This window comes from Loxodonta africana, chromosome 1 (genome assembly GCF_030014295.1).
Source record: "Loxodonta africana isolate mLoxAfr1 chromosome 1, mLoxAfr1.hap2, whole genome shotgun sequence".
Taxonomy (NCBI): domain Eukaryota; kingdom Metazoa; phylum Chordata; class Mammalia; order Proboscidea; family Elephantidae; genus Loxodonta; species Loxodonta africana.
In genome coordinates this window covers 89,647,598-89,672,337 of record NC_087342.1, presented here as the reverse complement: position 1 = coordinate 89,672,337, position 24,740 = coordinate 89,647,598, and the positions used below count along the sequence as shown (strand labels likewise).

The following is a 24,740-nucleotide window of genomic DNA, read 5'->3' as shown; positions in this document are numbered from 1 at the left end:
TCATATTTTGCTGAGAGTTTTTATCATGAATGCGTGTTGGACTTTGTCAGATGCCTTTTCTGCATCAATTGATAAGATCATGTGGTTCTTGTCTTTTGTTTTATTTATGTGATGGATTATATTGATTGTTTTTCTAATGTTGAACCATCCCTGCATACCTGGTATGAATCCCACTTGGTCGTGGGAAATTATTTTTTTGATATATTGTTGAATTCTATTAGCTAGAATTTTGTTGAGGATTTTTGCATCTATATTCCTGAGGGATATTTGTCTGTAATTTTTTTTTTTTTTTTTTTTTGTGGAGTCTTTACCTGGTTTTGGTATCAGGGCTATGCTGGCTTCATAGAATGAGTTTGGAAGTATTCCATCCTTTTCTATGCTCTGAAATACCTTTAGTAGTAGTGCTGTGGCTGCTAACCATAAGGTTGGCAGTTTGAATCTGCCAGGCGCTCCTTGGAAACTCTGTGGGGCAGTTCTACCCTGTCCCATAGGGTTGCTATGAGTCGGAATCGACTCGACAGCAGTGATTTTTAATAGTGGTGTTAACTCTTCTCGGAACGTTTCGTAGAATTCTCCAGTGAAGCCATCAGGGCCAGGGCTATTCTTCGTTGGGAATTTCTTGATTACTTTTTCATTCTCTTGTTTGTTATAGGTTTATTTATTTGTTCTGCCTCTGTTGTGTTAGTTTAGGTAGGTAGTGTGTTTCTAGAACTTTGTCCATTACCTCTAGGTTTTCAAATTTGTTAGAGTATAACCTTTCATATTACTCTGTTATGATGCTTTTGATTTCAGTTGGGCCCGTTGTGATATCCCATCTCGTTTCTTATTCAGTTATTTGCTTCATCTCCTGTATTTCTTTTGTCAGCCTGGCCAATGGTTTATCGATTTTGTTAATCTTTTCAAAGAACCAGCTTTTGGTCTTGTTAACTCTTTCAATTGTTTTTCTGTTCTCTATTTTGACCGCAGTGGGTAAGTGGGTTTTTTTTTTTTTTTCATTTAGTTCTGCTCTAATTTTTATTATTTGTGCTCTTCTGGTGCCTGAAGGTTTTTTTTTGTTACCCTCTTTCTGTTTGTTCAAGTTGTAGGGATAATTCTTTGGCCTTTCTTTTTGTATGTGTGCATTTATGGATATAAACTGACCCCTGAGCACTGCTTTCGCTGTGTCCCAAAGGTTCTGATAGGAAGTGTTTTCATTTGTGTTGGACTCTATGAATTTCTTTATTCCATCCTTAATTTGTTTTATACTCCAATCGTTTTTGAGCAAAGTTTTGTTCAGTTTCTATGTGTTTGATTTCTTTCCGTGATTTTTCTGTTATTGAATTCTAATTTTATGGCTTTATGGTCGGAGAAGATGCTTTATAATATTTTTATGTTTTGTATTCTGTTAAAGTCTTGCTTTATGGCCTAATATGTGGTCTATTCTAGAGAATGTTCCATGTGCGTTAGAAAAGAAAGTGTACTTGGATGCTGTTGGGGTGGAGTGTTCTGTATAAGTCTGTGAGATCAAGTTGGTTAATTGTGGCATTTAGCTCTTTTGGGTCTTTATTGAGCTTCTTTCTGGATGTTCTGCCCTTCACTGAAAGTGGTGTGTTGAAGTCTCCTGCTATTATTGTGGAGCTATCTATCTCAGTTTTAAATGCTGTTAGAGTTTGTTTTATGTATCTTGAAGCCCTGTCATTGGGTGCATAAATATTTAATATGGTAATATCCTCCTGGTATATTATCCCTTTAATCATTGTATAGTGTCCTTCCTTATTCTTTGTGGTAGATTTAAGTTTGAAGTCTGTTTTTTTTAGAAATTAATGTAGCCACTCCTGCTCTTTTTTGATTGTTGTTTGCTTGACATTTTTTTTTCCATCCATTGAGTTTTAGTTTGTTTGTGTCTTAAGTCTAAGGTGTGTCTGTTGTAGGCAGCATATAGATGGATCATGTGTTTTTATCCGTTCTGCAACTCTCTTTTTATTGGTGCATTTAGTCCATTTCCATTCAGCGTGTTTATAGATAGGTATGAGTTTAGTGCTGTCATTTTGATGACTTTTTTTGTGTGTTGTTGACAGTTTCATTTTTCCACTTCTTTGTGGTGAGAAGTTTTTCTTTGTAAATTCTGTGTTCCTATTTTTCATTGTAGTTGAATTTGTTTTTGCTGAGTCTTTGTTTTTCTTTTGAAGTGTAGGATTGTTAGTCTTCTTTGTGGTTACCTTAATGTTTTCCCCTATTTTTCTAAGTTTAAACCTAACTTGTATCTCCCTATAACACCTTGATTTCCTGTCCATATTGAAGATCCATATCTACTTTATTTAGTCCTTTTTTATTTATTTAATGTTGTCAGCGTTTACATGATGACATCTCTGATTTCCTGTTATGAGAATTTTTTTATCTTGATTTATTTTTGTGATTTCACTATCTGAGTTGATAGCTGGTTACTCTGTCTTGTGTTCTAGTGTTGGGATATCTGATATTACTGATTTTCTAACTAGATAACTCCCTTTAGTATTTCTTGTAGTTTTGGTTTGGTTTTTGCAAATTCCCTGAGCTTCTGTTTATCTGTAAATGTCTTAATTTCGCCTTTATATTTGAGAGACAGTTTTCCTGGATATATGTATGATTCTTGGCTGGCAATTTTTCTCCTTCAGTACTTTATATATGTCATCCCATTGCCTTCTTGCCTGCATGGTTTTCACTGAGTAGTCCAAACTTATTGATTCTCCTTTGTAGGTGACTTTTTGCTTATTCCTGTCTGCTCTTAATATTTTCTCTTTATCTCTGGTTTTGGCAAGTTTGATTATAATATGTCTTTGTGACTTTCTTTTGGGATCTTCCTTGTATGGGGTTAGATGAGCATCTTGGATAGATACCCTTTCATCTTTTACAATGTCAGGGAAGTTTTCTGCCAACTAATCTTCAACAGTTCTCTCTGTATTTTCTTTTATCCCTCCCTGTTCTGGTATTCCAATCACTCGCAAGTTTCTCTTCTTGATAGAGTCCCACATAATTCTTAGGGTTTCTTCATTTTTTTTTAATTCTTTTACCTGATTTTTCTTCAAATATATTGTCAAGTTTTTTATCTTCAGTCTCACTAATTCTGCCTTTCATTTCCTCAGTTCTGCTCCTCTGATTTTCTATTGCATTGTCTAATTCTGTAACTTTATTGTTAATCTTCTGAATTTCTGATTGCTGTCTCTCTATGGATTCTTGCAGTTTATTAAATTTTTCATTATGTTCTTGATAATCTTTTTGATTTCTTTGACTGCTTTATCTGTGTGTTCCTTGGCTTTTTCTCCATGTTGCCTGATCTTGTTCTGGATGTCTTGAAGAGTTCTGTATATAATCTTTTGTATTCTAATTCTGGTAATTCCAGGAATCCATCTTCATCCAGGAGAGTCCTTGGTTCTTTTTTTTTTCAGAGTTTGTTGAAGCAATCATGGTCTGCTTCTTCATGTGATTTGATATCAACTGTTGTCCCCTAGCCATCTATAAGTTATTGTATTAATTTATTTTATATTTGCCACTGTGTCCTAGTTTCTTGCTTTGTTTTGTTTTGATATACCCAAATAGGCTACTGGAGTGAGCTAACCTGATTATTGGAGGCTTTGAAGCACTAATGTCCTGTTACCAGATGGCTAGAGTTGTTACCAGGTATATGAGCCCAGGAGTCCATTCGCTATTCTTGTATAGATTCAGCTCAGGTGTCCTGATAGTTGGTCACCTAGTTTTTGGTATAAGCTCTTACCTACTATCTTAGAGGAGCTGTGGTGATGGGTGTATACACAGGTTTCTGGTAGGAGCAGGGGGGTCACACTCTGAGGAAGGCAGGGGGCTGACAACCATCCCCAAAGTGTCAATGAGGAAGGAGTATCCCTGCTCTCTAGAGCACTCTGGTGGGTGGGCTCTGCAGCTGTACCTGAGGCATGCAGTGCTTTTACCTGTAAGGACTGGTAGGCACCACTATCCTTGGACCCCTTTCATGGGTGGCTAGGTGGCATGGATGGACCCTCCAGTCCTCAGGCTCCTGCTGTGGGTAGGTGAAGCCCCTGTTTGATAGGCAGAGTGGTATCAAACGTCCAAAATCTGCCTCTCGACCACACAGCTGAAACAGTTACAGTCAGGCCTCAAACAGGTTTACCCTTGCAATGTAATAGCTAGATCCTGTCTTGTGTAGTCAAGCCCCCTGGGTCTATGCAGGGGTGAAAGATAAAGTCTATGGATCTCTTGTGCCTGGACTGGAGCCGCTTCTGCTCTGAGCTTCCAGATTAGGGGAGCTAGCAGAGCATTTTTTCCCTGTGGTTAATTTGTTCCTTCTCCAAGGCCAGGAGAATGGCTCAGGAATCACAGCAGGACCTATCTCAGGCCCAGGGAAATCAACTGTTAATAAAGCAGGCTGGGACAGAGAGAGAAGGGATCAGATAGATAGATAGAAGAGAGTTCTTTCAAAAGAAGAAGCTATTAGGTCTGCGTGGTGAATTAGACAAAATCAATTACCTTGTGCCGAGAGCACTGTTTTATATCAGATTCCAGAGGCATGTGTAGCCTGTGTGCTCTGGCTGAATCCTTGCCAAGATCGCCCTAGGGGGTTAGGGCTGTGTCCTGTGCTTGCTTTCTTTTGCTGAAGCAGCTGTGACCTCAACTTCACCGCCAGTCCCTTAGCTGTCACACCGGGGGTCAGGGTGCTGTCACTTTGGTTTCCTTCTTTCACTGGAGCAGCTCCTTCCTAAATGCAACAGCCAGCTCCGCTATTGACACGCCACAGGGTCAGGGGCGCGCCACTCTGCTTCCCATCTTTCACTGAAGCTACCTTGTCCTGGACTATTACCATCAGCCCCACCACAGTCGCACCAAGGAACGTGCCTGGGAATCGGAGCTGAGCACTGTTGTGGGCTCGGCAACTCCTCGCAGCTTCTGCACCGTCTCTCCCTCCCCTGTCACTTAGTCTGATTCCTTAACTTTGCCTTTGATGCTCAGGGTTCCTAGCTTGTTATATATAAGATTGATTCACTTGTTTTTTGGGGTCTTTGTTGTAAGCAGGATCACCAGAAGCGCCTGACTACTTTGCCATCTTGGCCGCGCCTCACTACGTGTAGTTTTGATTGATCCTCTTAGAGTTTGATATTATTTTCACATTCTTTCTTTTTCTTAAAATCATCAGTCTCTCCTTTGCTTCTTTTTCTTTTTCTTTCAAATCAGCATTTTAGAAATCCTTTACTTGGTCCTAAGTTTCCTTGGTGGTGCAAATGGTTTTCACTCGACTCTTAACCTAAAGGTTGGTGGTTTGAACCCACCCAGCAGTGTGAGGAAAGAAAGGCCTGGCAATCTTCTTCCATAAAGGTTACAGCCAAGAAAACCCTGTGGAGCAGTCCTACTCTGTAACCCATGGAGTCAGCATGAGTCAGAATCAACTTAACAGCAACAGGTTTGCTTAACCCTGCTGACCTATGCAGTAACCATCTTCTCTTTCCTACTGTTAGAAAAGTGGTTGGCATTTATCTTAGTTCCCTAAAGTCTCATCATTCTTAACTTCTGCAATCCCACTTCTTCCTGCCACCCAATTTATACTATCTCCCAGTGGCATCCAGAGTCCTTTCCTTAGTCTTCTCTGTGGCACATGACACTGTTCACGCTACTCCCTCCCCAACATTGACTCTTCGCTCCCTTGTCCCAGAATACTAGTGGATACGGCCCAGGCTGCTGAATTACCTCCCTTCTTTCCTCGCACACCTTGCGTTTCTCATGAACCGCACCCTTCCCCCCACACTCCAAGATGACCTGAGGCAAAATTTGGAAGTAAAAAGAAAGTTTTATTTGAGTGCCACCTGCATTTCATTTGTGCATCTTGCTCATTATTATTACCATTATTTTTAAACCTCTTTCAAGCCAAGCCAAACTTTAGGCTTCCAGTGCCATGATCTATCATGGGCTGTGTTCTAGTTCTGGTCATCTTGCCTTTCATTTTCTCCCTCTTGAATTCCTCCAGTTATCTGGTCTCATTCTGTAGGGCGGTATGGCTTGTGAAGAAGGCACAATGTGTAATGGCCAAACTGAGGGAGACCTGAGTGTGACTTTTTACTCTACCATTTCCTGCCTGTGTGTCACCTTTCTGGACTCCAGTTTCCTTGTCTTTGACGTGATGCTTGGTCTCTAGGAGGTTTCAGTCTGTGGTAGATATTTGAGTTATTCTTGCTAAAGTAATTACTTCTTTCTAAGCCTTGGATATTTGCATTTTTACAACAAACAACTATTAAATAACTCAAAGAATTAGCCTATAGATATGGAGGACATTCGACCCCTATAGCCTCTATGGGAAATTTTTTTGAGGACAGAAGGATAATTAGTGTTCCTTATTAGTGTTCTAGAAGGGTAAGTTGCTTTTTCTTTTCTACTTGCTCTGTCCATTTCCACCTCCCACCATTTGGGCAGGATGTGTTTTCTTTACTTCCAAGTTCTGCTTTCTTCTGTATCAAGTCTTTTAAAGTCTACCTCTGACTAAAGGCATTTTAACACTTGCCGTGTTCAGGGAATTGTGCTATGTCCAAGGTGGGGCTGGGGAGTCAGGACTGTTTATGTGCTGAAGGAACTTATGATTTAGTAACTGTGAGAAGACAGGCTTAGTGTTGGTTAATGCTAAAAGAAAGGTATGAGATACTAAAGGAGTCAGGGAGAGAACGGTGTTTTCTAGGAGACTTGGAGAAAGGTTTCAAAAAGGAAGGGGCATTTCAGTTGGGTCTTGAGCAATGTAAGGCACCACTAAGTATTTTATCAGGAAGGGATTTAAATTAGATTCTTACAAAAAATTGTTGAAAGTGCTGAAGGAGCAGGTGTTTTACATGGGTGTATTAGTTTTCTGGGACTGCTCTAACAAATTACAAACTAGGTGGCTTAGAACAACAGAAATTTATTGTCTTAGAGTCTGGAGGCTAGAAGTCTGAAATCAGAATTTCGACCATGTTGATTCCTTCTGAGTGTCCTGAGGGAGAATCAATTCCATACCTCTCTCCTAGCTTCTGGTGACAGCTGGCAATCCTTGGCATTCCTTGGCCTGTAGATGGAGCCTCCGTCTTCACATAGCTGTCTTCCCTCTCAGTGTGTCTCTTCTTCTCTTTTATAAGGACACCATTCATATTGAATTAAGACCCACACTACTACAGTATGTTAATTTAATAACATCTCCAAAGATCCTATTTCCAAACAGGGTCACGTTCACAGGTACCAGGGGTTAGGTTTTCAACATGTCTTTTCCATGGACACAACACAGTCCATAATAATGTGCCTCCTGCTATGACTCCTGAAATATTACATAACTGGCCCAGTAAGACACCTGCTGCCTCTGGGGCCACTGACACTGTGCTTTCTCAGGTGTGGACCCCACTGCCACAAAGAAGCCTCTGGACATCAGGAAGCCAAGACATAGATCCAGGGGAGAGGGACAGGTCAAAAAGCCCCCACTGCCCTAACCTACCACCACTCTTCTTTGAGCTTGTCATACTGTGGTGGCTTGCATGTTGCTGTGAAAGCCATGCCACCAGTATTTCAAATACCAGCAGGGCCACCTGTGGTGGACAGATTCAGCAGAGCTTCCAAACTGAGACAGACTAGGAAGAAGGACCTGATGGTCTACTTCGGAAAAAATTGGCCAGTGAAAACCTTGTGAATAACAGCAGAACACTCATGACCAAAGATTAGACAAGTTGTGGGATGACATCATACATGAAGAAAACAAAAGGTCATTAAAAAGACAGGAGAGAAAGAAAACACCAAAATGGATGTCAGAAGAGATTCTGAAACTTGCTGTTAAATGTAGGGCAGCTAAAGGGAATAGAAGAAATGATGAAGTAAAAGAGTTGAACAGAAGATTTCAAAGGGTGGCTCAAGAAGACAAAGGAAAGTATTATAATAAAATGTGCAAAGACCTGGAGTTAGAAAACCAAAAGGGAAGAACACACTCAGCATTTCTCAAGCTGAAAGAACTGAAGAAAAAATTCAAGCTGCGAGTTGCAATAGTAAAGGATTCTATGGGGAAAATATTGAACAATGCAAGAAGCATCAAAAGAAGATGGAAAGAATACACAGAGCCGCTATACCAAAAAGAATTGGTTGGTGCTCAACCACTTCAAGAGGTGGCATATGATCAAGATCCAGTGGTACTGAAGGAGGAAGTCCAAGCTGCACTGAAGGCATTAGTGAAAAACAAGGCTCCAGAAATTGACAGAATACCAGTTGAGGTGTTTCAACAAATGAATGCAGCACTGGAGATGCCACTCTTGTCTGGCCAACTGACTAGAAGAGATCCATATTTGTGCCCATTCCAAAGAAAAGTGATCCAACAGAATGCAGAAATTATCAACCAATATCATTAATATCACACGAAAGTAAAATCTTGCTGAAGATCATTCAGAAGTGGTTGTAGTACATCAACAGGGAACTGTCAGAAATTCAAGCCAGATTCAGAAGAAGACATGGAACCAGGGATATCATTGCTGATATCAGATGGATCCGGGCTGAAAGCAGAGAATACCAGAAAGATTTTTACCTGTCTTTTATTGAGTATGCAAAGGCATTCAACTATGTGGATCACAACAAATTATGGATAATATTGGGAAGAATGGGAATTCCAGGACACTTAATTGTGCTCATGAGGAACTTGTACATATAGGCCAAGAGGGAGTCATTTGAACAGAACAAGGGGATACTGGAAAGTCAAGAAAGGTGTGTGTCAGGGTTGTAGTCTTTCACCATACTTATTCAATCTGTATGCTGAACAAATAATCCGAGAAGCTGGACTATGTGAAGAAGAACGGGGCATCAGGATTGGAGGAAGACTCATTAACAACCTCTGTTTTGCAGATGACACAATCTTGCTTTCTGAAAGTGAAGAGGACTTGAAGCACTTACTGATGAAGATCAAAGACCACAACCTTCAGTATGGATTACACCTCAACATAAAAAAAACAGAATCCTCACAACTGGACCAATAAGCAAAATCGTGATAGACGGAGAACAGGTTGAAGTTGTCAAGGACTTCATTTTACTTGGATCCACAATCAACGCCTATGGAAGCAGCAGTCAAGAAATCAAATGATGTATTGCATTGGGCAAATCTACTGCAAGAGACCTTTTTGAAGTGTTAAAAAGCAAAGATGTCACTTTGAGGACCCAAGCCATGGTATTTTTAATCACCTCATATGCATGTGAAAGCTGGACAGTGAATAAGGGAGACCGAAGAAGAATTGATGCCTTTGAATTATGGTGTTGGTGAAGAATATTGAATATACCATGGGCTACCAGAAGAACAAACAAATCTGTCTTGGAAGAAGTATAACCAGAATGTTCCTTAAAAGCAAGGATGGTGAGACTTTGTCTCATGTACTTGGGACATGTTATCAGGAGGGATCAGTCCCTGGAGAAGGCCATCATGCTTGGTAAAGTAGAGGGTCATCTGAAGAGAGGAAGTTCCTCAATGAGATGGATTGACACAGTGACTGCAACAATGGACTCAAACATAGCAACGATAGTGAAGATGGCGCAGGACCACGCAGTGTTTCATTTTGTTGTCCATAGGGTCAGTGTAAGTCAGAACCGTTTCAACAGCCCCTAAGAACAACAACCCTGACCTAACAGTCAGTGATATTAGTCAGGATACAGCTGGGAAAACAGAGCCCATGCCAGGGGAACTAGTTACAAAAGTTGGAAGAGCTGAAAAGCAAACAGGGCGGTTAGATTGGGTTATGTAGGCAGTATTGACTCAGGTGAACAGGCCATGCTTCCTTAGGCTGTTGCCTGTGGGGAGATCTGTGTGTGATTAGACACAACCCTTGGTTCCTTTCTCCATGTACCTGTTCTTCGTTGGCCCAGCAGAGATAACCCAAGATTAGGAGGAATAATCACCTCTGGAGTGATCATGTGCCTCTTTTAAATCTTATTTCTAGCCATCAGATTAGGAGTCATATCTTCAGTGGTTCCAACAGAAAGAAGCAGCTGCCATGACAGGAGAACAGAAGACAGACACGTTCCTGTTAGCCAGAGTTTAACAGACCCTTTAGGGCAGCTATCCCAGTTTGAGATTTCAATTGGGATCTGGGACTTATTTTCCATTGTTTCAAATGATGTAACCTTGCGTGCTTCATGTTGATCTTAAACGTATTTCTGAGAAATAGTATAAGAAAACAAATATCACTTAGAGAATTCGATTTGGTAGTTAAAACCATTGTAAAACATAGGAAGGGAAGAAACTGTCAAAGCCTCGTTGATGATGAAGAGATTGGGAACCACTGCTCCAGTGTTAGAAAATATCAGATGAAAGAAGTGGTGGTATTTTAAGTGGAAATTTCCCAATCCTGTCCCCTGGCGGGAATGCTTGATGACTGGGCCTTAGAGGAGAGAGATGCTTTCCATCCCATGCCTGAGTGCCCAGAAAGAGATGTACAGGCCTCAAGAGCCCAAGTGGAGATGTGAGCTAGGAGGAACCACCAGGCTAGCTCATGAGCACAAGGACATTGAAGTCATCCAAGCCAGATTCAAGCTCTGAACAGCCCAGAGCCCCCACAGAATTGTGCCACCCATAATAATAATGCGCAGGGTCTGTGCATAAATCCACCCTGATGCTAATTAGTGTTCCTCCAGGGTATTGTAAATGACCTCTTGTTGTACTCCCTATGGGGAAATAAGTATCGAATGAGACACTGAGAAACTATAGAATATTGTAGAAGATTCACTTACAGTGCTGGGTGTTTATTGGTATTGCTTTTAGCCAATATCCTTGATTCATTCAATCAGTGGACACTTTTGCAAACCACCGTGAACTTACTATCAGGGATTCAGAGATGAAAAGGTCCTCACTCTGGGGTAGCTCAGAGGATTTGGTTGGGGAAAGAGGAACTTAGACAAGTGATCACTGCACTGTAATTTACTGAGCCTGTATGAGCTGGAAAGTGCATGAGAGAACAAAGTTCTAGACAGAAAGACCAACATGAGCTCCAGGCTGTATCATTGAGTTCAAATTCTTTGACCTCAGGGGAGTCTTCTTTTTAACCCCAAGGCAACTTTTTGGAATATAGAAAAAGGCCAAGGTTTATCTTCGTAATTCCTTCAGGAAAAATGTTGAATGCAACTCATTTTCTAAATTAAAAGAAAAAAAAAAAAAAGATAGACAGTATGACTATTATCTGAAAGAATTTTAGAATTCCAAACTGGGAGATGTTCAAGAGCAAGTTTCAGAGTCTCTTCTGACATCCATTTTGGTCTTTTCTTTCTTTCCTGTCTTTTTAATGACCTCTTGCTTTCTTCTTAGATGATATCCTTGATGTCATTCCACAGGTTGCCTGGTCTTTGGTCATCGTGTTCAATGCATCAAATCTATTCTTTAGTTTGTCTCTAAATTCATATTGGATATACTCAAAGTTGTACTTCGGCTCTCATTGACTTGTTATAATTTTCTTCAGTTTCAACTTGAACTTGCGTATGAGCAATTGATGGTCTGTTCCACAGTCGGCCCCTGGCCTTGTTCTGACCAATGATGTTGAGGTTTTCCATCGTCTCTTTCCACAGATATAGTCGATTTGATTCCTGTGTATTCCTTCTAGCAAGGTCCACATGTATAGCCGCCGTTTATGTTGGTGAAAAAAGGTATTTGCAATGAAGAAGTTGTTGGTCTTGCAAAATTCTATCGTGTGATCTCCAGCATCGTTTCTATCATCACATATTTTCCAACTACTGATCCTTCTTTGTTTCCAACTTTCACATTCCAATCACAAGTAATATCAATGCATCCTGATTGCATGTTTGATCAATTTCACACTGCAGAAGCTGGTAAAAATCTTCAATTGCTTCATCTGTGGCCTTAGTGTTCGGTGCGTAAATGTGAATAATAGTGTATTAACTGGTCTTCCTTTAGGCATATGGATATTATCCTATCACTGACAGTGTTGTACTTCAGGATAGATCTTGAAATGTTCTTTTTGACGATGAATGCAGTACCATTCCTCTTCAACTTTTCATTCCTGGCATAGTAGACCATATAATTGTCTGGTTCAGAATGGCCAATACCAGTCCATTTCAGCTCACTAATGCCTAGGATGTCGATGTTTATGCATTCCATTTCATTTTTGACGATTTCTGATTTTCCTAGGTTCATACTTCGTATATAATAGGTTCCAATTATTAATGGATGTTTGCAGCTGTTTCTTCTCATTTTGAGTTGTGCCACATCAGCAAATGAAGGTCCCAAAACCTTTACTCCATCCACGTAATTAAGGTCTACCCTACTTTGAGGAGGCAGCTCTTCCCCAGTTGTATTTTGAGTGCCTTCCAACCTGGAGGGCTTATCTTCCAGCACTATATCAGACCGTGTTCCGCTGCTGTTCGTAAAGTTTTCACTGGCTAATTATTTTCAGAAGTAGATTGCCAGGTCCCTTTTCCTGGTCTGTCTTAGTCTGGAAGCCCACAAATGGACCAATAAAGAATGTCATGATAAATGGGGAAAAGATTGAAGTTGTCAAGGATTTCATTTCACTTGGATCCACAATCAACACCCATGGAAGCAGGAGTCAAGAAATCAAAAAGACCCATTGCGTTGGGCAAATCTGCTGCAAAAGACCTCTTTAAAGTGTGAAAAACAAAGACGTTACCTTGAAGACTAAGGTGCACCTGACCCAAGCCATGGTATTTTCAATTGCATCCTATGCATGCGAAAGCTGGACAATGAATAAGGAAGACTGAAGAAGAATTGATGCCTTTGAATTGTGGTGTTGGTGAAGAATATTGAATATATAATGGACTGCAAGAAGAGCTAACAAATCTTATCTTGGAAGAAGTACAACCAGAATGCTCCTTAGAAGCAAGGGTGGCGAGACTACGTCTTACGTACTTTGGACATGTTATCAGGAGGGATCAGTCCCTGGAGAAAGGACATCATTCTTGGTAATGTCCAGGGTCAGTGGAAAAGAGGAAGACGCTCAACAAGGTGGATTAACACAGTGGCTGCAACAATGGGCTCAAGCATAACAATGATTGTGAGCATTGCGCAGGACTGGGCAATATTTTGTTCTGTAGTACCTAGGGTCACTATGAGTTGAAACTGACTCCATGGCATCTAACAACAACAACAACAACAACAAACTTGGGAGAAACTTTGAAAAATCATCTGTCTAGTCCTATGGGGAATGTCTTAACAATTCAATATTCTTTTCTTGAAGTGTTCCAAGGGTGGAAACTCCACAGCCTCCATGGTTTCCCTTTCTAATATTTTATCACCCTCACGTGTTTTTTTCTTTTTTCTTATTAGCTCTTGATACACACAGAAAATCAACCACTCAGCACTTCCAATAGCAGAGCTAGCACTGGGTGGATATCAGGACAGAGTTCCACAGTGAGAAGGCTGTGAAACTGAGGAAATGCAAGCCAGAGCAGTACCCTCTTTGTCCATGGGGACCTAACTGACTGGAGGTAAGAGAGTGAGTTCTGCTCCACAAGAATAAGAGGGTTAAGGCCACATTTGGCCATGGCATTTTTGCTCTTTTAGGCCCAAATAGGAAACCCTGGTGGCATAGTGGTTTAGTGCTACTGCTATTAGCCAAAAAGGCACTCCTTAGAAACTATAGGGCAGTTCCACTCTGTCTATAGAGTTGCTATATGTTGGATTTGACTCGACAGCAATGAGTAAAAGTGGGTAGGCCCAGATAAACATTGAAAATCTTTTGGGTTGTGACTACTCAAAGTGTGGTCCAAGGACCAGGAACATCAGATTCACCTAGAAGTTTATTCGAAATGCAGAATCTCAGGCCAAGCCCAGAACTAAAGAATCAATATTTTTATTTAACAAGATCCCCAGATAATAGCTTGTGCATTACAATTTCAGAAGCCCTGCTCTAGGACAATATTTCTCAAAGAAGGTCCAAAACCACCTGGAGCTTCTTCTTAAAATGAAATTCTCAAGCTCTACCTCAGAGGCTGCTACATCTGGTTCTCTGGGGGTGGGCCCAGGAACCTGCATTTTGAAGAGGCACCCTAGGTTCTTGTGCACACTGAAGTTTGAAGACTGCTGCTGCTTTAGCTGTTGGGAAATCTGGGCAGGGGAGGGCTGTGGGCTCGAAATAAAATGATGTTTAGGAACTGAAACACATGTCCCATAGCTTCTACTGGGAATCAGTGGAGCAGATGCAGTTGATAAGTGGAGAAAACAGACCTTTTGCCATCCTCAAGAACCAGATGGATGTAATAGCGAGGTGAATGCCATGTCTGTTCCTTTACCGATGGCCAAGATGGGTCTAACATGATGGGAACCACTGACCCTGGTAATTTAGAGTCCATTTTAAAACGCATCTGTGGGCAGGTACACATAAAATGTAATGAGAAAGCCATGTCCATCTCAGGGATACAGGGTCAGATGTGCCCCCAGAACACAGAGCCCAAAGAATGGGATATTTTCCCTGTGAAAGAATTCTGAAAAGTAAAAATGATGGCCTCTTTATTTGCATTAACAAAGGTCACCTGCCCCTTCCTGAAATCCTAGGTCACCCCTACCTTTTGGGGATTTCCATCTAGGGTCAGTTTGGTTTCTGGGTTTGTGAGAGCCTAGAGCTGTCCCCTGGTGACCCTCAAAGCCTAGACCCCCTCCTTCTGGCAGAGGGAGATCCTCCCCTTTCTACTCACTGACTCTTGAGGCACCCCCACCTCCCAGGATGCAGCCTCCCCAGTATGATAGTTCCACCAGCCATCGGTGGATTCCGGAAGAGTAGCCCTCCAGACCCAGAACACAGGGATTGGTGTCGAATCTCTTGGGATGAGCAGCTGGCTCTAGCAGAGAGCCTCTCACAGTCACGTGTTTCCCGTCCTTGGAGTCCGGGAGCTTTGCGTGAGCAGTGTCCTGGCCCAGGACCACTTTTGCTGTTAGAGAAATGGAGCAGGGTGTTACCACTCCACTGGACTGAAATAGACCGTGGTTCTATTCCCGGCTAGACTTGGAGGAAATCATTTCAGTATTGTACTCCTTAGTTTCTTCCTCCGCAAGTTGAGGGAACTCATTATTCTTATTATTTAATACTATTAAAACAACTTAAACTTACATAGCATCTTATAATTTACAAAGCATATATTTATGGCTTACACAACCCCAGGAGGCCAAGAGGGAATGTGTTACTTTTCCTTCCCAGGAAAGAAAGTGGATCTCAGAAAGGTGAGCTGGTTTGTGTCCAGACACTAGGCTAGAATGACTAGAAGTTCAGCTCTAACATTACTATTGGAGGTTGACCTTAATGTTCCTGTTTCCTGCATTCTCTATGTGAAGGAGGGGGACTTTCTATATGTCTCTATCCTTTACTTCACTCACTTTCTCCATTTCTATCCATTATTCATTTTCTGTGCCTGCTGTAGCAGAAGCCATTTCTGACTGATGTGGGTACCTCAACCTACAGGGATCCTAGGTGTTCTTTGGACTCTCTTTGGGTTGATGGTCATGGCTCCTAAAAGAAATAGAAAAATCATCATTTCCTTTAAAAGACTTAAGTCTGAGTTACTATTACTTCCACCAGAGAATCTCAAACTTTTCCCACCTTGCTCCTTTTACAGTTGCTCCCCCCAACAGACCTTTGAGGGTCTTCTATTATTATATTCACAAATATTTATTGATCTTGTACAGATGCCAACAGGAAGGAAATTGGCCTGCCTTCATTGACCCAAACCCAAACCAAACCTGCTGCTGTGGAGCTGATTCTGACTCATAGTGACCCTAGAGGACAGAATAGAACTGCTCTATAGAGTTTCTAAGGAGTGGCTAGTGGATTCAAACTGTTGGCCTTTTGGTTAGCAGCTGTAGCTGTAACCATAAATGGTGCACCACCATTGACAATGAACCCGAAATTGGTCTCTTAGCTTTGTGCAGACAATCCTTACCTTGGACAGCTTTCCTGAGCATATCTGTTGATGTTCATGAGGTGAACTGTCTTTCTGACATTCATCCCTACTGTTATTAGAATAGCTTATTTTATGACTTCTAATACCCACAATAACTTTTACCCAGTTAAAGTTGGGGTATCCTTAGATATCTAACCTTGATTCCTCATTTTTCTTCTATGTTAAAAATCTTTTTGTGAGGTGGCTTGAATCGTTTACAGGGAAAACAGAAGCCTTCTGGTACTTGGCATCCCTCTTGAACTGTTATTGTCAGCTATATCTTAAACATTAATTTATACTCAACCTAGGGCAAGAAATGGCCCCATTTGAGACATACCTGTAGCTTCCCACTGCCAGAATGTTTGGTTCCGGTTGGGTCTTACATCTTCTATGGAGAAAAGAAGCAAAAGGAGATGAGTCTCCAGCCCTTCTGGAATCTTCAGTGTTTGTCCTTCTGGTACACTGGAAAGTACACTGGGCTAGCAGTCAAGACTCATAGGTTTGCAACCATGTTCTACCACTTACTGATTTGTGACCTTTAAAAACTTATTTACCCTCATCTATAACATTTGGAATAATTTTAAGGTCTTTACTAGCTTGAAATCTTAACGTTTTCTGGCAGCCATGGCTTTCTGATGTTTCCCCTACCTCGTTCAGTGTTATTTTCTCAGGATTGAACAGAGAGGGAAGCTGTCAAGGTGTGTTGAACACAGTCTCTAGTCCAGTGACTACAGTAAAATGTCCACTGCCGCCCCGACCTGCCTCCAGAGGGGAAAGATGGCCTGAACAGATCTGGTTGGGATCAAGCCCAGCCACATCTGAGGTGCACAGCCAGTCATGCACAGGCTCAGGGAAGGATTCTCTGTGAGTCATTTCCCCTCTTCAGTTAGTTTGATATGGCCCCCATAGTCTTATGAACACCCTTCCATAAATCCTCCTTGTATTTGAACTGTGGTGTTGGTGAAGAATTTTGAATATGCTGTATACTGCCAGAAGAATGAACAAATCAGATCAGTCTTAGAAGAAACACAACCAGAATGCTCCTAAGAAACAAGGATGGCAAGACTTCATCTTGCTTGCTTTGGACACATAATCAGGAAAGACCAATTGCTGGAAAAGGACATCATGTTTGGTAAAGTAGAAGGTCAGTGGAAACAAGGAAAACCTGCAGTCAGACAATTTGATAAAATAGCCAAAACAGTGGACTCGAACATACCAGTGATGATGAAGATGGCACAGGACCCGGGCAGCATTTCATTCTGTTAGGCATAAGGTTGCCATTGTCCATGAGTCAGAGCCGACTCGAAAGTAACGTAACTAAAAAAAAACAACATAAATCCCCTCTTTCAGTCCGTCCTTTTAGCATAGTTTCCATTGAAGCAGGACCCTGTCCATTGTCTTTCACCAGTCCAGAGAGCAGAACATAGTCCCCATTACCAGGAATTATACCCTCAGCTCCCTGGGATGTGAGCATTAGGCTCTAGTTGGGCTACATGCTGAATACTCAGATGCAGATGGCTCTCAGCCCCTGCCCTTTTCCTCTTCTTTATAACTTCTCCCACCCAACAATGCCAGTGGCCGGGATGGTCCCTCTGGGAGGGAGGGAGCAGTGGCCTGAACACAGTACTGAGACCTTCCTACCTTCCTGCACTTCCTATCTTCCCAGGCCTGGTAATGCTAGTGCTGGCTGTGATCCTGACCTGAACTGCCTGTCTCATAGGGGCTAGGCCAAGGGTTGGAGAGGCAGCATGATGTGGTGGGGAGAGCCCAGACTCCGAAACCAAACAGAAGGCAGACCTGAGTTGGGTTCTGGCTAAACAGCGTACAAGCTGTGTGACTGTAACCTTCTCATTAATCTTCCTTAGCATCAATTTTCTTATGATAAGGTACGTGTGATAAAATCTGCCTTTGAATGTATTATTCTTAGGAGGATATGAATTCATATATGAAAGGACCTGGCCTACAAAAGTTACCCAGTAAATTTTAATGTACTTTTCATTGGACACATGAAGCAATCATTAGTTCCAATATAGTTATGATGCCCCCTACAATTTCCAAATATTCTCTTTTAAGTCCTTTTCCTCTTTTTTCTTCTGTGTGTCCTTAGTCACATTTTTATACTTAGAAATGTCTCTAGAAATACCTGATTGCCTCCAGGTATGTCTTTGTTCTTCCAGGTTGGATTCCTACATACTTGGATTAGAAAGTATTGGAGAAGATATCATGTATTGACTGTGTTTCAGTGATATGACAACTTTGTGATTCTCTAATCTGACAGAAGGGAAAAAAAAAAAAAACCTAAATAATCAAAATTCACAGAACATACAGAACACCCTTTTAACTCTAGAGCTGTGAGTCCTTTTTTCACTAGGCTCCTACAATGATTCTCAGGGATCCTTAGAGCCTCAGGAAAGTTGTTCTCTCCCTAGGCCTGCATAGAGTCCAAGTGCCAAGAAACTGCCACAAAATGGGGAGGGGGAGAAGGTGCTAGAAAGCCATCCTGTCTCTTTTACTTAGAGTAGGAAGGAAAACGCACCTCCTCTTTGTATAAAACAAGGTGTAAACTCACTTTCTTTAGATGCCACAACAGGCTTTGCCTTGGGATGTCCTGGCTGCTTTTTCCTGGTTTTTAAATTGCTCCTGAATTTCTCTTAGTATTGCTCCAAGCCAAATGGCATGGCCTCTGGAAGAAGAAATGGAGGACTGATCACCCTAAAATAAGAGTTCACTTAAAAGAGGGAGAAGGGGCAGAAAATTTTACCTTGAGCTGATCCTGCCACTAGGTGAACCCATTAAGAACAACATCCTGCTAAGGAGACTCATGAAGTCCATTGATTTTTGTTGTCATTGTAGATCACTGGAAACTAGTGTGTGATGCAGCAATGAGCATGATCTTTCAAACCAAGGAATATTGGGTTTGAATTCTGGCTCTGCTTCCTAGCTATGTAAACTTAAATAAATTTCCTAATTTATCTAAGCCTCAGTTTCATCATAAGAAATGAGGATAATAAGCGGTATGAGTATATTGAGAAACATGAAAACATTAAGCACAATGCTGGTATCCAAGAGGTGCTCAATTTCCTTATTATTCCACAAATGTATTGACTTTGAAGAACTCCAGCATATCTGTGAGTACTGATTCCTGATATAGAAACAAATCCTTTTCTTTCCTCCAAATAGGCAATGCTTTTCTAAAAGGAGAGTTCCATAATATAACACTCCCTTAATTTTTTTCTCTTTTTTCAGGGAGAAGTGAGAGCAGGAAACTAAGAACAAATATCCGTCTGACTTGTGAAATGCTGTAGACTCTCTTGCAGTGTATCAATCTTATTTGTGATTTCAAGGAGTTATTTTTGAAGGGTTGGGGACAGAGCTGTGGGGGTTGGAAACTGCACCGTTTCCACCTGAGGGAAAGAAAGAACAGTAATTAAGTGACCCCTATACACCTTGTTCTCAAGAGTCAGAAGATCCTCAAGTGTTAGAGATCATCGATAAATAGCACCTCTCTTTCCTAACAAGTTGAAAAGTGAAGCAGAATAAGATAGAAGGTCCAAGTATTATTTCTAGGACTGGCAACATGTATGTTGGAGGATATAGCTGAGTGACAGAGTCAAATGGCTTCTTAATACTGAAACCCACATATACACATACCCACTCACCCCACCATGGCAACCCTGACAAGGACAGTCCTAGACAGGCTCTTCTGCAATTTCCGGTATGGAAGGACAGAGGGGAATCAGGCTTTGTTGGAGGCTTTTTCCCAGGAGGGAGAAGGGAGGTGCTAAGGTGCCCAGCTATTTTCCCCCAAATTACCAGTTATGTAAGGTATTCCAGCTGGCTATAAGTGTGCTTAAGGAAAATTCCTTTTCATGGAGACCAGAAACTGGGAAAAGGTGTATCCCTCTAACAGTCACACAGTCATGTCTACTTCCATGTTTCCATATAGAATAGCGTTTTGTGTATATCAGAAACATTGGTGGTGTAATGGTTAGAAGCTACAACTGCTAACCAAAAGGTCAGCAGTTCGAATCTACCAGGTGCTCCTTGGAAACTCTATGGGGCAGTTCTACTCTGTCTTAGAGGCTTTCCTTGAGTTGGAATTGACTCAGTGGTAACAGGTTTGGTTTTTTTTTTGGTCTGTATCAGGTAGTTGGATTACTGTGTGCCAACAGTAACATTTGGGAAAAGGACATTTGTGATTCGATGGTACTGGGGGCATTTGTGATAGATGGATAAGGGGAATCTTACTTACCTAATTTCTTCATCTCCTAGAAAAAAATAGAGATATCAGAGCTGACTTTTCCCATACTTTAACTTTTTGGTTGTTCGCAAAAGTGACCAGTTCCAAAGGACAAGGTCTGCTTCCTGATTAAATATTTAATGTTATCCTATCACCTGCACATTCATGTTAAGCCTTCATACACCATCAAGAGCATATACAAAAAAAAAAAAAAAAGACAATAAATATTGAAGAATATTCTTTGAAGAATAGGGTCTAAGCGTTACTTGTAATGTTGGTAATGAAGATGGAGAAGGAAGAGGGGAAGGTGGGCGAAGAGGACTAAAAAAATGGCCTTTTATGCCTTTAAGGATCTCCATCCCTGACTGAGAGCATTCCTTCTCCACCTTACTTATCAGTCTGTCAAGAAAGGTCAGTACCTTGGAGACTTTGGTGACATAGTTATCTTTTCCACTGATGATCTCTTTCTCCACTGCCCGCATTTGGGCCAGAAAGAGGTATTCCTGAGCTTTCAAAAGCTTCCAAGTCTGTCTCAACTCAAATACAACCTCCTGGTTCTTGGTCTATATCTGGTTCTAGAGAAATAAAAGGGAATTGATTCTCTGGAACCTGGTGGAGACCCAATGAACATGACCCCACAAAGAATACTAATAGTTGGTTGGGCCTTGATGGAGTTTCACATTTGTTTCCCAGAATGTAGTAGATGGTAACGTGTAGGAAATTTAACATACAAAAAGAGGATTGAACTTGAGGGATTGGCTTCCATGTATCATTCAGAGTCCTAGTCTTATCATGGAATACTGTTTGCTTCCTTGGGTTTCAACTTTTTTTCAGAACTCTAGAAAGTATGAACAGATCATTCTGGGGTAGTTTGTACATGGGGAAATTCAGGGGATGGGAATGGAAATTTACTGAAAGTTAGACTCAAAGGTAAAAAATGGGAGCTAAAGAAATTTTTGTTTCCTGTTAGATTTTTTGTTTGTTCTCCAGACCCAGTGGTTGTGACTCCATTTCCTACCCAAGCAAATGATGTTTTATCTCTCATAATCCACTTTGTAGGAGAACTTATCTCCTTCTCCCTTTCCACCCCTTTATCCTTCCATGACGACTCAGACCATAAGAGGTGAGTGGCATCTCCCTCTTGAAAATCAACCTGAACCCTTACCTAGGAAAGTCCAGTAGAGAATATCAAGGCATGATTGACCACCATTAAGGCCTGTATTGACTTTTCTCTCGTCTGCTTCATCTTATTAATCTCTTCCCACTCTTTCTTCAGAGTCACCAAGTGGCTCTGGATTTGATCCTATGAAAATAGGACACTCATATTCTTCATGAATCAACAGTTTTAATCTCAACATCTCTATATTTCCAAGGATTCATATCATCCTAAGCTAAATTAATGATGTATTCAGAAGTAAATTCATAGCAACCCAAAGGGGCTTATGGAGAAAGTGATACATGAATAGGATGAGGGGTGAATTAAGAATATGATTAGGAATAAGACTAGTGTTAGGTAAAATTGTTGTTGTTACCCATTGCCATTGAGTTGATTCAAATCAAACCAAACACTGCCGCTGAATCAATTCAGACTCACAGCATCCCTGTGGAACAGAGTAGAACTGCCCCATAGGGTTCCAAGGCCATAAATCTTTATGGAAGCAGACTGCCATTCTCCCATGGAGTGGCTGGTGAGTTCACTGCTTTTGGTTAGCAGCCAAGCACTTAACTACTACTCCACCAGGGCTTCTTATTGTTGTTAGTTGCCATCAAGTCAGCTCGGGCCCATTATGACCTTATGTACAGCAGAATGAAACACTGCCCAGTCTTACATCATCCTCATGATCATTGGTATGTATATAAAATTAGGGTATATTTAAGGGTATTGAGGATCATTAAGTAGAGAATTCTTGCAATAAAAGTTCCCTGATTGACCCTGCCTCACTCTAACCACCGGTCCGAAAAAGAACACTTGCCACCTTTTATTCTCCTGTTGAGAATAAAACAGGAGAATTCTCTCATGCAGAGAATAAAGCTATGTTCAGTGATGGAATCAAAAACCTGAATCCTGGCACGTCTGGTGCTATACAGAGCTGAGAGACTGGCTGAAGAGTAAGCTAGCAGTTTTATAAGAGAAGGAACGAGAAGGTCAAATGTCGATGGAATACGAAGAAACTATAAGGAAAATGGAGCCTGTATAAACCAAGGTCAATACCTCCTTGGGTTTCCAAGCAATTAAAGACAATTTAGGAAGCTGGGAACAGAGACTTACTGTTGGAAGAAAAACTGAGGGCCCATTTTGTCCAGGGTTCCAATATATGGGCCCCAAGAAACAAGCAAGAGACTAAGATTTTGTTTTAAGAAAATAGCTCTTTGCCCACTTTTTACTCATGTAGTAGACTTTCTTTCTTTGTTTGTTTTAATCTAACCAATACAGTGTCCCCATTCTCCCAGGAAGTTCCCATTCACCCTCCATTGTGGTTCAATTGAGATCATCCATCTCCCTAACAATCAATCCACGAAGCAACTCTGTCCCCATCTCCAGCTACTACTGATCAATCTAGAATTAGCATAGCTGAGGTGTAGTATCATTATTCACTACATACAGATTTTTTTTTTCCTTCCCGTTTTAGGCATTCCTGTTCCTCGCATGGTGGTGGGGCCGGAGGGGAAGAGGGAGGTGCCATGTTAGTGTTGTCTGGTGAGTTGTTAACAGAGGTGATGCATATTTCTTCTGGGCTGGGCATTTAACTGCTGATGTCAGATTCTCCAGAGCTCTCTTTTCCCACTGGCATGGAAATAGCCAGCATTCAAAATGGTGGCTGTCCTGTGAGCCTCGGTCTCCAAGTGACTACAGTGAGTAGAGTCCCTGTCACCAACCTGCAGAAGACCTGGAGCATTAGGAAGAAATAAATCTTTTTGTTTTAAGCTACTGAGATATGGGAGTTGTTATTGCAGCATAACCTAGCCTATCCTGATACACTAACCTGTTGCCATCAAGTTGATTCCAACTCATACACTAAAACCCGTTGCCATCGAGTCGATTTCGACTCATAGCGACCCTATAGGACAGAGTAGAACTGCCCGATAGAGTCTCCAAGGAGCGCCTGGTGGATTCAAACTGCTGACCCTTTGGTTAGCAGCCGTCAGCACTTGACCACTATACCACCAGGTTTTCCACTCATACACCATGTTGTTTAATTCCAAGATCAGCCCTAAACCTAGGTTAGCTAGGATTACCCTAGCCAGTTTCTCAGCTCTGCAGAAGACTAGGCATGCCAGTGCTCAGGCTTTGGATTCAAAGTTTTTTTCCTGAGATTTTCTGTTTTGAGATCAGAGAGAGTAATCCTCGGTCTTTTTTTTGTTTGTTTGCAGAGATGAGAGCTATGAACTTAGAAATGGCTGTAACTGTAGCTTGTACAGGAAATGGGTCTGAAAAAATTTAGGCAATGCAGAGAAAAGAGGAAGCAAGAGGTGGAGAGTTTTAGTTGCATTTAGGCCCCTCGTTCTAGTTATAGTTGAAATTCACTTGCAGTCCTGCTTTTCCTTTAGTTTGTTAAATAGGACAATATATCCCATTTGGACAAGCTTGAGTTGGGTTTTGCCATTTTCGGTCAAAAAAGACCTAATTGGTATACCCAGGTTTCACTTTTCTAGAAATAATACAGTGCTTTTATTTGCCCAGATACTATAGCCCACTTCAAACAGAAGTTCTATCTACCCAAGGATGCCATTTTCAACTTTGTGTTGGATGGTGTTTCCTTCACACCCAGAAATCTGAAAGGGATTCCCAAGGGTATGTGAAACTCTATAGTATCACTGAGCTTTATATCTCCTGCAGATGGTGACATTGGGTTGCTCTCTGGTGCCTGAGAATTATAGAAGTGAAGTGCTATGCATTCACAAGTTAGTTTCAACAATATAATCCAGGACTGAAAGAGAAACTATTGTTGCATTTGGAATTGTGTTTAGAGTACAATAGTTTATTTTTTTGTAATAGTGATAAAGTCAATAATTAAGTAAGCCACCCTAGTTTAGACAAGACAGCAAAAGAGTTTTACCTACCTTTTAAGGCCTAGCATCTTCCTCCTTTTGCAGCACTGAGTGACATTTGGGCTCAATGAGACCTTTGTAAACCACACGCAGGAATTGCTGGTCCTCCTAGCACTAGAAAAAGGCCCTTTCCTTGTGCCTCTCATAGAACCAAACTTCCTGTGCTGGATTCTCACTCTTGGTCTCAAGTGTTAGGAGGCTGGAGACCAGACTGCCCCAAATTCAATTGGGTCTGATGTTCCTTTCTTGAAATGACTCCTTGCAGAATGGGCAGGATTCCCTTCGTGGATTTGGAAGTGACGTAGCACTCGGTGATCCAGGCTTGGCAGAAACTGTGACTACAGAAGATGCTTACAGGGTCCTTCATGTAATCCAGGCAATTACTGCAGTCACCTCTTCCAGGAGATTACCAAGAGTGGGCCCAGTAGCCATGACTCTGTCCAATGTATATTCTTCTTAACTGACTTTTGACTCTGTGTGAAAGGAGGAGGATATAGTTAGGAATGTGAAAAGGGATGGAGATGAGAATAAAAGTTATTTAGGATGGGGAGAGATAATCTATGCCACTGGTGCT

General features: G+C 41.4%; 1 protein-coding gene and 1 long non-coding RNA gene across 4 annotated transcripts in view; one reads left to right on the top strand and one right to left on the bottom strand.

The window, feature by feature from the left end:
• The window catches only part of LOC111747592 (uncharacterized), a 70,608-nt gene that overhangs the window by 37,020 nt on the left and 8,848 nt on the right, over positions 1 to 24,740 (top strand). The window contains exons 2-3 of one of the 2 annotated variants that reach the window (XR_010321610.1): positions 13,271 to 22,320; positions 22,747 to 22,814. This is a non-coding gene — a long non-coding RNA (uncharacterized LOC111747592). The remainder of the gene's footprint in view (positions 1 to 13,270; positions 22,321 to 22,746; positions 22,815 to 24,740) is intronic. The other variant, XR_002784347.2, reaches the window with a different exon arrangement.
• LOC135230832 (butyrophilin subfamily 2 member A2-like) lies at positions 3,389 to 19,469 on the bottom strand. Of its 2 annotated transcripts, XR_010321606.1 has the most exons (4): positions 18,446 to 19,469; positions 17,093 to 17,193; positions 16,214 to 16,264; positions 3,389 to 15,446 (listed from the first exon to the last, which is right to left on the bottom strand). XR_010321606.1 is itself a non-coding variant. In XM_064282974.1 (3 exons), exons 1-3 carry the CDS (start codon positions 17,127 to 17,129, stop codon positions 14,630 to 14,632), a joined length of 330 nt encoding a protein of 109 aa, XP_064139044.1. In that variant the 5' UTR covers positions 17,130 to 18,129; the 3' UTR covers positions 3,389 to 14,629. The 2 variants fall into 2 exon arrangements, 1 of the variants encoding a protein (XP_064139044.1); XM_064282974.1 differs by lacking the exon at positions 18,446 to 19,469 and having other exon boundaries at positions 3,389 to 14,871; positions 17,093 to 18,129.

What these genes read in the sequence shown, in the direction of transcription:
- LOC135230832 (XM_064282974.1), bottom strand. Translation starts at nt 17,129, where the DNA reads ATGCTGCCCGGGTCCTGTGCCATCTTCATCATCACTG. An exon ending in TGCCATCTTCATCATCACTG is followed by an intron (nt 16,265 to 17,092) that starts GTATGTTCGAGT and finishes TTTTCTCCATAG; the next exon opens with AAGATGTAAGACCCAACCGG. An exon ending in CTGGCAGTGGGAAGCTACAG is followed by an intron (nt 14,872 to 16,213) that starts GTATGTCTCAAA and finishes TTTCTCTAACAG; the next exon opens with CAAAAGTGGTCCTGGGCCAG.